Genomic DNA, 17,929 nt, shown 5'->3' on the forward strand with positions numbered 1-17,929 from the left:
GCGTACAACAACCAACTACTGATAAGGGAGTCAAGGAAACAGCACGTTGTGTAATTTGTAAACAATAGTGGTTTGACCTTCAACGTTCATAGTTTTGCAGTAATGTGGCTTTAAATTGAACTTTAAATGAGTGTAAACCAAGATTTTTCAGTTTGGTTGGAATATTGTTCCAAATTTTTGGACCACGGTAAAGTAGAGACTTTTGGCCGAGGGTTGTTTGAAATCTAGGGATAAAGAGGTTTTCGCCATCAGCATGTCTCGTGAAGTGGGAATGAACCTGTGAAGTTTTAGTGAAAAACTCATCAAATGTTGAGGGGAGTTTATGGTGGTGGAACTTGTGCATAATTTGTGCTGTTTGAAGTTTGTTGATATCTGCTAGTTTTAAAGTTTTTAGTTTTCTATAAATAGGTGTAATGTGGCATTTTTGTTGTTGTAGGTTATGATTCGCAGGATATTATTTTGCAGCACTGTTAATTGGTGAAGTTCAGGTGCATTCCCACTCCCCCAGCAGCTGATGGCATATTGCAGTTTTGAGTACACAAGGCTATGATATAAAATTTTAAGTGTCTTTAAATCAGCATATTTCCTTAACTTATACATTAGACCAGAATATTTAGCAAGTTGTGTTTGAAGTTGAGTTCTGTGCTCGGACCAATTTAATTTATCATCCATTATAACACCTAGATATTTCATTTTTGGTTGACGAGATATAGTGTTGTTGCCAAGATGAAGCGAGAAGCTATCACTTTTTGGATGTTTTGTCACAAGCATGTAGGATGTTTTGCTTATGTTTAGGGTCAGTTTGTTTGCTCTTAACCATTGACCTATTTTTTGTAATTCTTCGTTTATTTTGATTTGCAGATTGCTTAAACTCCTGTCAATCATGATGAGATTAGTGTCATCTGCGAACAGCGTTGTTTGCAGGTTGCTTGCAAGTGGGAGGTCATTAATGTACATTAAAAACAGAAGAGGACCAAGCGTAGAGCCTTGTGGAATTCCGCAGGTGACAGATTTTGCACTTGACCTAATCCCATTGCATTTTGGACAATAAAATTTTGTGGTTTATATTATAAAAGGCCTTTGTTAAATCGGCTGTGCAGTATATGCTCAAATATTTTGCTAAATGTGGATAGGAGTGATATGGGCCTGTAGTTTGTGCATTTATTTGCTGGTCCTGATTTGTGAATTGGGATTAGTTCAGCAATTTTTAACATATCTGGATAGATCCCCTCTTGAACACAGTTGTTGAAGATGGTACTTAAAGGATAAGCAATGACTTCCTTTGACATTTTAATAAATTTGACTGAAATATCATTGTGGCGTGTAGCTTTTTTGGGGTCCAACGAGGCAATAATTGATAAGATTTCATCTGAAGTGGAGGGTGCTATGAACAGTGATTGAGGAATCCTTTTAAAATTAACAGTTTGTGGTGTATTTGCTGTTGGTATTTTATCCGCAAGCTTCTGGCCGATGTTGGAAAAAAATCATTAAATGTTTCAGCAATTTCTTTGGGGTCGTGAGTTATTTTGTTTTTTTTCAGTTTCAATACATGAAATGGGATCATGTTTTTGTCGTTTAATATTAATTAGGTCATTAATAATTTGCCATGTCTTACTAGAGTTGTTATTGTTATTGGCCAGAAGTTGGTTGTAGTAGTTCTTTTTTGATTGAGGATGTTTATATATAACTTACAATGTGGGGCATTACCAAAGTTTTCATTGCGATACATTTTAGCAAACATTTTATGTTTTGCTGCCATGGACTTACGAATTGCCTTGCTTATCCAAGGATGGTTATGAAGTTTTTTTTCTTGTCTTTTTTTTTTTTTGCGATATGGCGCAAAGGTGTCTATTACGGGGGTGAATATTTCATAAAATTTACCAAAGTGGTTGTGTGGTGTAGGGAGTGTTTGATAGTTATCACACAATGGCAACAGTGCTCTTTCTAACTCATCTAAAAATACTTGTTTATCAAAATTATGTGTATCTCTGACGCAGTGAGTTGTGTTTTTTGACCTCTCTTTGTTGGAGTTATGTGAAACAATAAATATTGGCAAATGATCAGTAATGTCTACATTTATAATCCCAGTGGTATGAAAGTTTCTTGTGTTGTTGGTGTATATGTGGTCAATGAGTGTAGCACTGTGTTGGGTTATTCTGGTTGGTTTATTGATAAGGGATGTGGCGGAATGACTTTGAATGTTGCACCTGTAATTATGAATTGTGTGGATGGTGTTACTTTTCATCAAATCAATATTGAAGTCTCCTAATATGTAGTAATTATGTTGTGTTTTGTTTAGAGTATCTAAAGCAGGGGTGGGCAAACTACGGCCCGCGGGCCGCATGCGGCCCGGCAAAGGAGTTCATGCGGCCCGCCAAATGTTTCCGAGTAACGCTGAATAGTACTATGAGCACAGGCGCAGAGTTTTAAAAATACCGGGGGTGCGACTTGCTAAAACCAATATCATGTGCAGTATCTGTACCCGCACGATACTTTGGAACTAAACACAGATACTTTTCACGTGCTTTAGCCTGCCACGTTATTATGCAAATCGTCACTTGACACAATTTCTTCGTTCGATAAAAGTAAAAGCGATTCACGTTTTACAGCCCACTTTGCACTGTTGACGCCCAAACTTTGGCACAAGGACTTTATCAACAAAAAACGTGGTTCAGCCTTTGTTGCAACAAACGCTTATTTTTTTGAAACAATTACAATTGTAGCGTTTCAACCAATGTTTGTACAATCATGAACAAACGTATTTGCATATTGCTGAAAATATACTATGTAATAATTTTGCGCAGGGGTGCACAACCTGCGGCCGCAATCTATTTTGCTAAATATTTTGATTTTCAAACTGCTAAAACAGATTTCGTGGGACAGGAAAAAAGATTATCAGTCTAGTAATAACCATGCGCCAGGCTTTTTATCCGCTTATTATGTACAAACAATGCGAAAAAACGGGCACTGCAATCGTCACAATACAGTTTATGACGTCATAAACAGTTAGCTCCGTTCAGCTAAACTTATGCACAAGTTAGAAATTGTTAATCAGAGCACTTCAGGCGACTTTAAATGGTATATATATGATACAAACCTTATTCTTTGCATCAGTTGTTTTAAAACAAAACAACAAGCAAGCAATTGGCGGCCGTTGGTGAAATACCATGCGGCCCGATAAGATTATAAACTTTTGAATGCGGCCCTTGCACTGAAAAGTTTGCCCACCCCTGATCTAAAGCATCCAGAAGTTTGTCCTGAAAATCTTGAAAGTTTTGCCTAGGATGCCTGTATATTACACCAATTGTAAGTATGTTTTTGTTGAATATCAGGTCAATCCATATACTTTCACAGTCTTGTGTATTCAGCAAAACCGTTAGGTTTTGGCTGTGAAGGTGTGTCTGCTTTATGTACATTCCTACACCACCACGTTTTTGGGATGAATTGGAGACAAAATCATAGCCTGGTAAGTTAATGTTGCTTATAAAATGATCATCAGAAAGGGCAGTTTCAGTAACAGCTATTATGTCAGGGGATCGATCCAGATTGCACACCATTTCATATAGATTATCAAAGTTTTTTTGAATGCTTCTAATATTTAAATGCATTAGAAAGAGGTCACTCTTAGTAGTTGTCTTGATACATTGAGCGAATTGTTGCATGTCATAGTAATTACACTTTATTGTTTCTTGGAAACAATCAGCCATTTCTTTATTTATTACTAACTCTCATAATTTACATAATTACATACTGGTGGTGATGTGGTGTAATTCCTGTAGGTTTCCAATTCGTTGTGTTGGTGCTTCATCATCCTTCATCAAGAAAGTTTTGCCATACCTTGTCCATATATATTTGTAGTTGTTTTTCTTTCTAAACTCAAGGCATTGTGCAAATATGTTCCTGTTTGTTGCGGTCAGACTTTCATTGATGAAACGTTTAGCTTCCACAGATTGTATGTTTTTGTTTTCCAACTGTAGCTTGCGTCTATTTTTATAAATCTCCTCTGTAACTTTTCTGTTCATAAATTTTGCAATTATGGTGGGTCCAAAGCCATTTAAATGGCTCAAATATTGAAATTGGCTTGCAATCAAGTCGTGCTTTTGGGTCAAAATAGGTTGCGGTTTGTGGCTCAGAATGAGGCACGTATATTGACTCTACAATCAAGTCATGCCTTTGGCTCAAAACAAGTCACTTTTTGTGGCTTAGAATAAGACGCCAATATTGGCTCTACTATGAGCCAAAAAAGTAAAAATGAGTCACTATAGATAAGGATGGGCTATTTTGGCTCAATAGTGAGCCAATATTTTTTGCAGTGTAATGTAAAGGTGTCATATGTTTTATTGCATGGCTGGGAATGTCCAGTAGGCGTGTCCTGTCTGGAAGATCCAAAATTTTCCACATTATACTGCTTTTTAAGTAAGGTTAAATATTATGTAATTATGCGTGTTTTGCAAGTGTCTTTCTGTTGACAGAAAGTGCAGAAGAAATAGTATTGTGCAAAGGTGTCAGTGATCACAGTGCAGACAAAACCACAAACCAGCATCCAGTTTTGCATTGGTCAGACACAGAGAAAAAGATAATTACCACTTATATTTTCAGGACTCAGAAATGTGAAATAGTTGGTAAAAAAATGTTTTTATTTGTTCGGAAAGGGCAGTATTTTAAAAGCAATTGTATTGGTTTAGCAAGTAAAGATGAGATATGCATTGAGTGCAAAAATCACAATAAGCAAGCAATGCCAAGTGCACCAGTCAGACCTCAGGTAGATTGTTTAAACAATATAAAAAAACAATAATACAAATTTTAAAATTGTAAAAGATGTACTGTTTAATGTAGAATGGCGATGAGCAAACAACAGAATTAAATGAATGGCAGAAATTATTCTTCGCCAATCAAACAAAAAACTTTGAAGCAACGCGGATTGGAGGGAGATACCATCCGGATGTACTCCGATGGTGTATAGAGTTGTGCTGCCGTTCACCTGCGGCATACGAACATGTCAAAAATAGTGAAGTTTTGGTTTTACCCTCAGCCACTACAATAAAAAGCTACAGATAAAGAAAGAATGCAAATTAAAAAAATACTATTATGTGATTTCTAAGTTTAATTTTAGGAATCAGATTTCACCACAGCCAGGTTTGAATATCCAAGCCATGAGACATGTGGAGAAAGTTATGGCTAATTATAGAGCCCTACCAGGCTATATTACTATGGATGAAATGAAAAGTAATTTGAAACAATGTTAACAAAATAGAGCTAAAAATATTACAGTTGTTTCAAGTTCGTGAAAATTTGGTTATCTCTGAGGGGAAGCTGGTTGGATTTGTAGATTGGGGTGTACCAGATGAAACAAAACTGGCAACACATATTCTTGGTAATATAAATAACTTGTTTAAACTGTAGCACTTAATGAACTTAATGCATTTTGACAGTTTTTATGTTCGCACTATTAAACGAGAAATTTCCTATCTAATTGCTTGGTTTCCGACAAATTCAACACCAGCAGCTGAGCTGGCATTAATGTTCTGGAAGGTTTTGTTTCAATTGGAAAAACATGGTGTTGAAATTTATGCACTTGTGGCAGATGGTAACTCTATAAACAGAAAATGCTTTTTGCTTTAAAAACTATACCACTGGATAAACCTTTTGCTGCTCCAAACCCATTTTTGCCGAATCGGTCAATATTTTTGTGCTCTGACCCTTCACATCTGTTAAAAGTAAGGTTAACTTCAATACGTTACATTCCAAACAATTAACAAAGGCATTTGTTTACAGACTGCTAGAAACTCTTTATTTGCATCCAAACCAGGCACCAGATACATGAATATGGGCACGGGAGACGGTGATATTCTGTGGAGCCATATTTTAGAACTTTACAAGGAAGAACAAAAAAGTTCCATTCTGGGCCGAAATAAACTGTCAAAAGCTCATGTTGCATTGAATCCCTTCAGGAAAGTATGGAATTCTAACATCTTAGACTAGAAGTAAAAATCAACAGTGAGCTGTACTAGATGTACTGACAAAACAAATTGGCTGTAGCATAAGAATGAGCTATCTGCAGGGGTTTAGATTTTGTTTGTGCTATTTAAAGTAGTTTTCATGCACTTATATTGTAAATCAAACAAGAATGGCTCTTTCCTTCAGGCAAGAGGATGTATTATGTCATGTGCATCATCCTGTGCTGACCCAAATTGCTGTTTTTGGCTCTCTTCATATCGACTACACTATTTTGTATTTTCGAAGTTGGTTCTAGTAGTTGTATCTTATTTTGCTTGTATGGTGCAGAAATCAGAGCAGATAAATTTGTAGCAACATACATTTTTATTGCAATGAAGCTTTAAAGGCACAAATTGCCACTACACTTACTGCATAACATAAACAAATAGTGAGATTTTCATGTGGCCATCTCGCTCAATACAATGAAAAGTTACATAAAGTAAAATACAGCAATTCTAATCAGGACAAGGTGATGCTACCAATGCAGTACTTGTTTTAAAGAAATGGCCATTTTTGTTGGCACTACAACATGCATAGATACAAGAGAACATATTGCAAACAAACCATTTATTGCAGCCCACATTGTACTGCAACATAACAAATACAATAGCGGCAACCAGGGTTTGTAGGACTCCATTTACATTGTACGCAATATGCAGTTTTTTATCACTTGTAAAGTTATTGCTTCCTATTTGCACAGATGAAAGTAGGCCTGCCAACAGACACATTCAGTTGGAAAGTGTTTGGAGTCCATGCCAGGCGCCCTGGGCAGTATGTTTTGTGACACTGTTTTTATGACTTTATTTTAAAGCTTTCAATTTAATTAGATGGTTTGATGTGATGAATTGCTCCGTCAAATGTCCAATTCGACATGCAATTGACCCACGGATATCTTTTTTGCAAAAGTTTGATAATAAATTACAGTCGTGGAAGGTAGTATAGTAGCAGTTCTTGTTTAACCTTATTTGGCAACTCCAGTATTCTAATCAGCCACTAAAAAACCTTTAGAACTTGGTGGAGGAAAAGCATGCTGGAGAGCATAAGCGCTTACTTGCAGCACGGACACTAACTGGACCAATTTTCACCACAAATAATTACATAGAAATGTCTAGGCAATTACTTCAAAGAGATGACATTCAATATGTTTACTTTCATACTTTTACACAAGACAACTTGGAGGCATTTTTTGGAAACTTGGTATGCTAATCTATTGAAACTCTCTGAAAAAAAGTAACAGTGTTTAGATTGGCATATTTAATACATGGTAAAAAGTTACAGAGGCAACTTGGGCGAAGATCACAGAATCCAGATGTGTTTCAAGTTTCTTATGGAATACAACACATGACCCAACGTAAAATAATAAAACACATAAAGGGCGGAAACACAACATACGGAAGAAAAAATGCATGGACTACAGTTTATGAGAAGCCACTTGAAAAAAAAGTCTATCATCAAAATAGTCTGGCAAAGTACAGCTATTTTTCTTTAATTCACCTCTAAGACCCTTAGATTGTTTATTTGCTCCTGTGTACATTTTTCAAACAACGTTTTGGCAAATGCATGCGACAACACTTTAACAAAAAGGATCACAACATAAGATAATATTTTGCAGATATTCAAAGGATCTTCATCTGACATGTCAGATATTAAAACTTTGAAGTTTTCGAAGTGAACACCAGACATTATCTCTTGACCAACATGATTGAAGTTAATGTTTGTTAACTTGCTGTTTGTTTGCTTTGATATCTTTAAATATATATGCTGCAAAAAGAATAAAAAATCATCTGAAGGATATTTTAAAGAGTCAGAAGCTTTTCCCATTATTTTAATTAAATAGCCATGTGGAGATGAACTACACATGCACTCAAGCGCTTCTGTCATGTCTGGAAACTTCACTGTTGTTTTTCTGATCAAATAGCCTCCAATATACTCTAAAGCAGGGGTGGCCGACCTTCTACATACCATTCGCCAACTTTTTAACATGCTGTGTTGGATGCGCCATAAATGTCTCGTAACCCCACCTTCTATGACCACTTCTTGTATATAGAGAGAAAGAGAAAGAAACAACTTTTGCATGAGAAGGATATTAAAAAGAAATAAGAACTATTAAGCAAAAAATAACTCTGATAAACTATGTATATATATATAATTAATAGGGCTGGCTTACTTTATTTATTTATTAGTGTATTAATTTGATTTTCATGATTATCAAACGAAGGCAATGCGCCACGTTTGGCGCATGCGCCATAGGTTGGCCACCACTGCTCTAAAGCGTCATTTTCAAATGCCTTTATTTGGCCATTAGAAGGCACTCTAGGCACTTCTTTCGTAGAAGGGTCAACAAGCACTCTGCAGCCACTGGGTTGGAAACATCTTCTAAAAAATACTTTTGTGTATCATTGCACAGCAAAGGAAATTTTGCAACGATTTCCTCTGCCTTTTTATTCTTCGAAAACGTTTCCAACAAATCTATTACAAGATCAGTTCCACAAGGATTCAAACTTACAGATAGGGCGTCCGCGATTACAGTTTGGTGGGCAACGAATGTGCTTCAAACTTACGACTTGTCGATTGTTCAGGCATGTCATCGTCCATATTTTCAAATAAAAGGTCTCGAATAACCTCCTCTGGCAAATTTAACTGATTCTCCATAGATTATAATGCCTAATTTACAATAGATTCAAAAAAATCCTTTATTTTTGGCCAAGTTACTGTACAGTTTAATGTAAGCCCGGTAAGTTTAATAAAGTGTCATTCAAGCGTGACGACGAAAAACGTCATAAAAAAACAAACACTAGTTGACCTTCCTCTTTATAGGGTACTTTGGTTATACCAATGTTTTGATAAAAACTAGCGGGTTGTTTCGGGCGACTGGCGTGTGAAGTCTTTTTAAATGAGTTAATTGTGGGGTTCATAGGCATAATAAAATTTTAAGCAGGCCCATCGAACGTCAAAAGACTTTCTAGCAACAACGTCTGACTCGTCAGAAATAAATTGTGAAGATGAGGTCCAAAATCCGCTACCTTTCAAAATGCGAGGCCGAAATAAGTGCAACCGAGCCTTCTTTTGACGGTAACAATTAGTCAACGAGTAATTACATTTTTGTAAACATTGAACCAGCAGTTGAAACTGTTCGTAGGTTTCTTTTACACGACCTGGGAACGGTGGGTCAGAATGACCGGAAACTGCCCAACAGTAAGTAAAACGTGCTCCTAATATACTAAAAAAGCATTACAGCAATAATTCTATTGTTTTAGGTACAGAAATAAAACCAATTCGCATATGAATACTTAAGTGCCCTCTTATCTACACAACAGGCCGAAACGCATAGTCAAACACTGCCTTAAGCGAATACAAAATACAGATGAAATTCAACCACAGCAAATTCTAACTAACAGTGACAAAACCTTTTTGTCTTCTTCGAGGAGGTATTCTTCTTTGGAAACCATCATTTATCTCCAACTTGTTCCTGTCCTGATTTCAGCAAACAGTTCCTTCCATGCAGACACATGTTTGCCATCATTAAGCATTGTCCCAACATAAACTGGTGTAGTTTACCTGACTGGTGCACTAACTCTGTGTATATAACCCTTGACCCGGATATAATTTAACCATTCAAGAGTGTCCCAACCCAGACTTGAGCAATTCTGTTACAGAGGATCAAGTGGAAGTTTCTGTTAAATACAGCACAGAGTCAAAAAAGGTAAACCAAACACACCAACTAAGAAACACATCAGGCAAATAAGTAAATTGTTGGAAGAAATAAAAAACTTAGTGTATATACCGACAAAGAAGTTCTCAGAGATACAAACTGAATCTTCAAAATGTTATTGCCAATTTGAAATCTGCCCGCACCAAATTAGGTGGTGTACGACTAAGAAACAGTCCACAAAAAACAGAAATTGGAAAAGAACGCTTCCATAAAGCACACAGGTATTTGATCCTTTTCCAAAGAAAATACCGAAAACAAACAAGTTTGCTGAAAAATGTGGCAGGTTTGCAAATACGATAAAAAAACCTTACATTAGTTTATGGCATACCTCCGGATCTTAATTTAACTGTACCTAATTCTTCCTCACAACATGTAAACATTGGTCTACAACCTCTAGTCTAGAAAGATCGCCCAATTTGTGGTTGATCCAGCAGATCTGCATAAAACTCCCTTAAAAATAGGGGGCCCATCATTTATCCTATCTTCAAATGAAGTCTTATATGTAAATATATTGTCCTACCCCCCAAAAAATACTGTTTGAATCATAATACAACCAAATTCCGAAGTGGGTGGCTGTATAATGAAATTATCAATGGGTATTTGTTTCTGCTTTGCTACGTATTATCCACAATTACACAAGTTATCGAAATGGGTGGGTCAATATCTAGGTTATGGAATAACCAACACCTGGACGACAAGCAGTTTATCTTGATTCCCTGAAATCCCACAGGACATCACTGGATTTTACTGACTGTAGGCATTGCTAAAGAAACTCTAATTTTTCTGAATCCAAAAGAAAACTACCCAGGCCACAGATTTACGCATTGTACGAGCAAGAAAATTTGTCAATATTATTTTGACCGAAAAACTCGAGATGACCATACACTACAAAGATACCTGCACAGTGTTTTTTTAAGGTGTTTTGGGGGACCGAAACGGTCCACCCAAACCAAACCTTAAAAAAAAACCTGTACCTGCACACAAACTTTAATCATAAAGATCACAGCTTCAGAAGCAGTAATGTGGAAGGTAAATTGTGGTTACTGTGCCAGTACATTTTGATGAAAGTATTTTAGAATCTTAAATGTGTCTCCTTTAATCCTACAGATCACATCGTGTTGGACACAAACCTCTTTTGATTACGGCAACATTTGTGTGTTAATTAACGAAACAATGCTATGTAGAGGCACTTTTTTAACTGGGGTCGGCATAACGATTGATCGGCAGTCTGCGAGGATCCTAAAGTCCTGCCAAAATCTTATGTGAGTCCAGATTGTCCAACTATGACAAAAAATGGTCGATTATTTCACTATACATTTAACAAAGCGGCCGTTGTTTGCGCATAATTGTATCTGTGATTTAATAAACTGAATTTTAAATCATTACCTTACGAAGCAATCCTGTAAAACCAGATAAAATGTGTTCTGTATGACGTTGTACCAATACACTCTCGCAAGGAATAAAATCACGTTTAGTGCATATCAGTTCAAGATTTCAATTTTGACCGCGATTGTCCACATTAGGCTAAGACACGTTGCATTTGCATTTTCTGACAGAAGTGACCTTTGGTAATTTTTACCTTTTGTATCTGGACTTTTGACGAAACTAATTGAGTAGCCCTGGAGTATAGGGTCAACTTTAATGAAACACGTTAATTGACACTCATTAAACAGCTTGGACAAGAACGTCAATTTTGAAAACCCAAAAATATTTTTACTGCATGCGCTAGCTGGAGCGTTTGTACAGTAATAATATAAGCGCTTAAAAGCGAATACTTGGCCTTGGCGTGTAGCATTCGCATACCTTAAAACAAGCAATAAGTACAATGCTTAATGCCTAAAAAGTTTGTGCATGTAGTAGCGACTTCGTTACGTTAAAATTAAGCAAAAATAGCTTCGCATCGCACATTAAAGTGCTGTTGTTGTTTGGTTGAAGCCGACTGAACAGGTTATTCATTATAAGAAATTCCCGTTTTGTTGGTGAAATAACGAGTCCGAGTCGGGTCTTTACTAAGACGAGTCCAAGTCAGGTCGAGTCTTTTCACAGCTGAGACTCGAGTCAAGTCAAGTCTTTGAAAAAGGTGACTGGAGTCGAGTCGCTGACTCGAGTCTCCCCAACACTGAAAGTACCCAGACAGTGGCTGGTAGGGACAAGTGAGTGCAGATGGCCCAAAGATGTCACCAACATGCAATCACATGTTCAGAAACAAGCCATGCCTGCAGCAGATTGGATAACCTGTCCTTGTTTAATAATATGTCAAGCAAGTAAGTACAAACTATATACTTGGTGCATTGATTTTGTCGCAATCATAACAAGTGTTGTCCATTGTAGATACATATGAGCGATGTGTGAAAACAAGCTATTCAAAACAAGGAATGGTGGATTCTTCAACAGAAGAATGTTCAGGTGAGGAAGGAGACATCCAAGGTTCAGCACCCAAATTGAATAAGCAGATGACCTCCCCATTTATACGCACCGATACAGCACAGAGGTTCATAACTGCTCTTAATTTACTTTTCATTACTGTTATCCACTTGTAGAGTAACAAGTTATTGTTTTATTACACAGGGCAACTTTTAAGAGACCTCTTTCACCACAAAAGCGTACGGATCACTCGATCAACTTATCAGAATGGATACAAACTGGAAACACTTTTGGACTTAAAGAACTGTGGATGCCAGAACCTGCAGATAATGAAAAAGGCCTTATGGATAGTATCACACAGATGAAAGTAAGTAATATTATAAATGTGCAAAAACTTTGTGTTGCTGCTGTGTGTACACCAGGGGCGTCCAAACTTTTTTTAATGGGGGTCATTTTGCACCAGGTCAATATGCCTGCGGGCCAACGTTTTTGGGCAAGGTTTTCAACCATAGAATTGGAACACAAATAAAATGAAACAGGAGTTTTATTTAGAAACATGAACTTTCAACTAAAGTAATATGTAACATTTTCACGACATCACACAAGAAGTTTTCACTTACCAATAATCTGTAGTCGCCGTAATTAGTGAGATGGGTGATATTGTGATTTAGATTTTACCAAAAATTCCAGGTCGGGTTGAAGGTCAGTGATTGAAATGCGTAAAACGTCACGTAAGTGGGTGTCACTTAATCGTGATCTTAATCGACTTTTATTTAACTTCATTTCTGCTGAGATGCTAAAAAATGGAGGGAATGCACTGATTGCACAGTTGACAAAGCTATGCAACTTATGTTGGAAAATGCAGACTGTACCATCTGATTGGAAAAAAGGAGTAATTGTGAAACTTCCAAAAAAGGGAAATCTAGGCATTTGTGGTAATTGGCGAGGAATCACACTGCTATCTGTTCCAGGGAAAGTGTTCTGCTGCGTGCTTCTGCACAGATTAAAGACATCCTTAGATGAGAAGTTGAGAGAAGAACAGGCAGGCTTTCGATACAACAGGTCGTGCTGTGACCAGATCTTTGTTCTCAGAAACATTGTGGAGCAGTGCCTTGCATTTCAGAAACCCCTGTTTGTCAACTTCATTGACTTCAGGAAGGCATTTGATAGTGTGCATCGCAACACTGTATGGCAGGTGTTACAAAAATACGGTGTTCCACTCAGGTTTATAGATACCTTCAAAAACATCTACGAAGGATCGAGCTGCTGCGTAAAAGTTCAGTCAGGAAACACAGAGTTCTTTAGAATCAACACAGGTGTGCGCCAAGGCTGTGTCTTATCACCCCTACTATTCATTACCACTATCGACTATGTGATGAGAAAGGCAATGAATTATCCAAAGTTCGGCATCTCATGGACAAACCACAAGCGTCTTACAGATCTCGACTTTGCAGATGACATCGCCTTGCTCGCAGAGTCGATGACAGATCTTCAAGAAATGACCAACTCATTGGCCAAAAATGCAGCAACAGCCGGTCTGACGATCAACAGCGACAAGACTAAGTTACTTCGAGTTGGAGGGGAAACTCAGTCCAACGTACATTTAACCATCAATGGAATTGAGCCTATTAACAACATCACAAGCTTTACCTATCTTGGCAGTGTGTTCACAACAGATGCTGATGTGGAGGCCGACATAAATGCCCGCATCGGAAAAGCTGCTTCGGCCTTCAGAAGGCTCAAAACAGTTTGGTCAAGCTCGAAGGTTTCGAAACTGGTAAAGATCAAACTGTACCAGTCAATTGTAATGCCCACCGTTCTATATGCCAGTGAAACCTGGAAAATGACAGTCAAGCTGAAAAAGCACATAAACGCTTTCCATCAGCGTTGTCTTCGAAGGATCCTAAATATCACATACAAGGACCACATTACAAATGATGAGGTGTACCAAATTAGTGGTACCAAGCCTTTATGCGCCATCATGTCGACGCGGAGATTTAGACTTGCAGGGCATGTGTTACGCATGTCAGACGAACGGGCTCCAAAAATCGCTATGAGCTGGACACCGCAAGGGAAAAGAAAAAGAGGTAGACCAAAGCTTACCTGGAGGGAGACTTTCCGCAAAGATCTAGAAATGAGAGGGTTAAACATAAAGGAGATAGAGGAAATTGCAAAAGACAGAAAAAAGTGGAACAATCTTGCTGCCCAATGCGCCCAAGAGCGTGGGAAACTATAATAATAATAATTTAACTTCATTACTGAGAATGTCTGCTCACACAAATACGTTGAGCCGAACAAACTCAGCATCTTTTTCGCAAAACTTCGCATTTCTGGAAATTTGTCATTATCTAACTGTCGGTAAAATTCTACCAGAGAAAGTTGTTGATGTCTGCTTCGCAACTCGTCGTCACATTGCAGTTCAAATAGCTCGAGCTGCAAATGGGACGGAACATCGTCTGGATCTACTGTCAGGGGCGAAGAAAAAAGCAACAATTCCTTTTCAATGGCTGCAAAATCCCGAAAGCGATTTGAGAACTCATCAAAAAGAGACGCTACAGCTGTCGCATACCTAGCTATTTGAACACACATGCTATTGCGGGGCAAACTATCAAGAACTTGTTTTCGAGCCGGAAAGTGTACAGTGCAGGTTTCTGTTTGGGATAAGTATCTTCGAAAAAATTGCAGCTTGGTTTTGAAGGCCTTGATGTGAGTATAAAGGTTACTACATTTTCATTCAGATGCTTTGTTAAGTTAGCGAAAAAGGCCAAATACATCCCCGTATTCTGCCTGGATATCAAGCAAGAACTGTTGATACTGGCGGTGGCGCAGGGCTCTTGAACGAATAGCATTGATTGCCTTTACCACTGGTCCCATAATGTGATCAAATTTGAGAACTTTTGCACAGAGAGCCTGTTGGTGAATAATGCAGTGCAATTTAATAGAGCTGCCTCCTTCTTCGCTAACTTTATTGCAAATCAGTGTGGCCAACCCACTTCGTTCACCAGTCATGGCAGGTGCACCGTCAGTACTTATTCCACAAAGTTTGCTCCACTGTAGCTTTGTCTTGTCAACAGCTGCGCAAACAGACGCAAATAAATCTATTCCCCTTGTTTGACCTTTAAGAAAGACTTTGCAGGTCGAGTTCTTCTGTAACATCCATGTTGTCATCAACCCCTCTTATAAAAATTAATAGCTGTGCCGTATCAGACGCATCTGTGCTTTCATCGCAGGCCAATGAAAAACAATTCAAACATTTTCTTCACTGTCTTTGTATATTTTCCGAAACGTCCTCAATTCTTCTTGCAACGGTGTTGCGAGCCAGACAAGCGTTATTAAATGCTTGCTTCTTCTCGGGACATATATTCTCCACCATTTTCATAACGCAATCTTTGACAAACGCACCCTTTGTAAATGGTCTTCCGTGTTTCGCTATAAGTACGGCTACTTCATAACTAGCTTTAGTGATGTTTTCGTAAGACTCACAGGCCCTCGTAAAAAATCGCTGTTGGGATGCAAGCCTACCTTGAAGCTGCTTTACCTTTTCTTGGCGACAGCTGCCTTCTATCTTGTCAAACGCAGCGGCGTGCTTTGTCTGGTAATGTCTTTTCACATTACTTTCTTTAAAAACTGCTACCCTCTCGTGGCAAATGAGGCAAACACAATTCGTTTGATTTTCAGTAAAAAAGTATTTCAGTTTCCATTTTTCTTGAAAACGTCGACCCTCACTTTTCTGACTTTTCTCTTTTTAATAACCGACGCCATCTTGTATGAATGCAGAGAAAGATTATAACTCTTGCTGTAAACACCTTCATTGTGTATGGTGGCGTCATAATGTGTTATTAATACTACTGTTGAAAGATTAACATGCTCAGTGTTATAGAATTTTGCTGTGTCAGCACTATGTATACACCTTTTTACCGCTAATTAAAGTTTCATGGTAAGCTTTTGTGTGAAGTCGCAATCGAAACTATGGCGGGCCATACGCAACGTAATTTAGGACAACAGCCGCGGGCCATGTGAAATACCGTCGCGGGCCGCACTTTGGACACCCCTGGTGTACAATGTACATACTAAAATAGGCTCATTTTCAGAGATAGTGTTGAGCTTAAGTTTATAGTATTAAAAGAAATAATGCTGGTCGTGCGTTGCGAGCTGATCCAATCTGATAAACTTCCGCGAAGCGGACGGAAGTTTAACCGATCCTTGTTTGTCAGACGTTGAGTAAGCGTAATCCTCACACTTGTTCGTTTCTACTTTAAATAAAAGCCAAACAGTAACACCGATGTGAATGGCTGACTAGAAGTTATACACGTATGGCGAACACACGGCCATGCTAGGGGCAGGTTAGTTTATGTTAGGGGCAGGTTAGTTTAAGTGAGGCTCAACGACGTAAGAAGACTGTCAAGTATTTGAGGATATAATGTCTGGCCGTACATACGGAACGTAGATGGACCAACCATAATCCAGACGTACACCCCATGTATGGGGGTGTTTCAATGTCAACCCTAAGCCCATGGCGGGAAAAAGTGGGGAAATGGGGATGCTCCATCCCGGGAAATCGGTCACACTCGCGGGAATTTTTTAGATCTGTGTGTAAACGCGAACACAAAAGTCAAAAATAAGTTTTGCGGTGGAATAACGCAACAGCGCCAGTTGTTATTGCTGGTTACATCCGGCGATGCAACGAAACGTGACGTAACTAAAACGCTGGACACAAAGGTCAACACACAGGGTGCTGAGTGTCTTTGTTCGCATTGCGTGTGTGTGTGTGCACGAGCACAACAATACGCATTTGTTTCACGACAAGTATAGTAATGGCGCGAAACAAAAACAAGCAGCAACATGGATAAAAAAACAGAGTGAAATCCAGGCGCACAGTAGTGATAGTACACATCTTTGTTACGAATTTTAATCTTTACAATTATTGAGTTTAAAAATGTACTACATCTCAGTATTTCGTTTTTTTTGAACACTTACGAATAGCGTAGTACAAAGCAACGAAAGTGCATAAATAATAGGGATGGGCCGAGCCGAACCAGAACCCGAGTACTCGGTACCGAGCATCGCCGTTTTTGATGTTCGGTGCTTGACCGAGCAGTTGCACAAACGGACCCGAGCGTTATATTTGCATATTCATGCCCTGCTAACATACGTAACTAGTGTTGAAAGAGGTATCCATGAACAAAAACGAATGTTTTTTCAAATGTTTCAGATGGTGGAAAAACGCTTACTTTTCATGGGCATGTGCAGCTTAATAAAACACTGCCGGTCACGTAAGAGACCTTGTAAAGCTAAAACATAGAAAGGGGATTTTTTTGTGGCGTCATAATGAACCGAGCGTGCTCGGCCGAGATGCTCGGTGCTCGACCAAACAGAACATTTGCAGTTTTGGCACATCCCTAATAAATAAGTTTGGGATGGCTCTTTGTGTGCGAAAATTACAACGTTGGAAAGGTGAAATAAACTGCGTTAGTTTAGTATTCCTGTTGCGTATAACAACTTTTGCTTTGGATGATGTTGGAATCGACTTACTCCTACACCTTATAAATAGCATTTACAACACTGGTCAAATTCCAGAAGACCTGAGGAAGTCGGTTTTTGTCGCACTGCCAAAAAAAGCAGGAGCAATCGAATGCAAAGATCATAGGACAATCAGCCTTATGAGTCACATTGTTAAATTACTTCTAAGAATATGTATAAATCGAATAAAGAACAAAATTAATGCAGAAATTTCTGATGAACAGTGTGGGTTTATGACTCTTACAAAGGGACACGAAATGTGATAGAATACTCAGCGAAAGAGCAATCGAAATGCTACTCTACGGGTGTGAAAGTTGGACTTTCAAAAAGGAACTG

General features: G+C 38.3%; 2 protein-coding genes and 1 long non-coding RNA gene across 4 annotated transcripts; all 3 read right to left on the reverse strand.

Annotated features, from left to right (window-relative positions):
- Window positions 1-4,237: 4,237 nt before the first annotated feature.
- LOC145233926 (uncharacterized) lies at window positions 4,238-7,193 on the reverse strand. Of its 2 annotated transcripts, none has more exons than XR_013861214.1 (2): window positions 5,778-7,193; window positions 4,238-5,708 (listed from the first exon to the last, which is right to left on the reverse strand). It is a non-coding gene; the product is annotated as an uncharacterized LOC145233926 (long non-coding RNA). The 2 variants fall into 2 exon arrangements; XR_013861213.1 differs by having other exon boundaries at window positions 5,774-7,193.
- A 74-nt stretch (window positions 7,194-7,267) lies between these two features.
- LOC145234524 (uncharacterized) lies at window positions 7,268-8,649 on the reverse strand. Its single transcript, XM_080099241.1, has 3 exons — window positions 8,559-8,649; window positions 8,297-8,466; window positions 7,268-8,064 (listed from the first exon to the last, which is right to left on the reverse strand). Exons 1-3 carry the CDS (start codon window positions 8,647-8,649, stop codon window positions 7,483-7,485), a joined length of 843 nt encoding a protein of 280 aa, XP_079955367.1. The 3' UTR covers window positions 7,268-7,482.
- Window positions 8,650-14,824: 6,175 nt separating this feature from the next.
- LOC145234525 (general transcription factor II-I repeat domain-containing protein 2-like) lies at window positions 14,825-15,241 on the reverse strand. The gene has a single exon (XM_080099242.1). It carries the CDS (start codon window positions 15,239-15,241, stop codon window positions 14,825-14,827), a length of 417 nt encoding a protein of 138 aa, XP_079955368.1.
- Window positions 15,242-17,929: the final 2,688 nt, after the last annotated feature.

The sequence above is a fragment of the Phallusia mammillata genome, chromosome 6 (genome assembly GCF_965637545.1).
Source record: "Phallusia mammillata chromosome 6, kaPhaMamm4.hap1.1, whole genome shotgun sequence".
NCBI lineage: Eukaryota > Metazoa > Chordata > Ascidiacea > Phlebobranchia > Ascidiidae > Phallusia > Phallusia mammillata.

Bases quoted from the DNA above. Each gene is read 5' to 3' on its own strand.
- LOC145234524 (XM_080099241.1), bottom strand. From the start codon at position 8,649: ATGGAGAATCAGTTAAATTTGCCAGAGGAGGTTATTCGAGACCTTTTA. The intron at 8,467-8,558 runs GTAAGTTTGAAG...ATCTTGTAATAG, and splicing joins GCCTGAACAATCGACAAGTC to ATTTGTTGGAAACGTTTTCG. The intron at 8,065-8,296 runs GCCAAATAAAGG...CTCATGCAAAAG, and splicing joins GCCTAGAGTGCCTTCTAATG to TTGTTTCTTTCTCTTTCTCT.
- LOC145234525 (XM_080099242.1), bottom strand. From the start codon at position 15,241: ATGACAACATGGATGTTACAGAAGAACTCGACCTGCAAAGTCTTTCTT.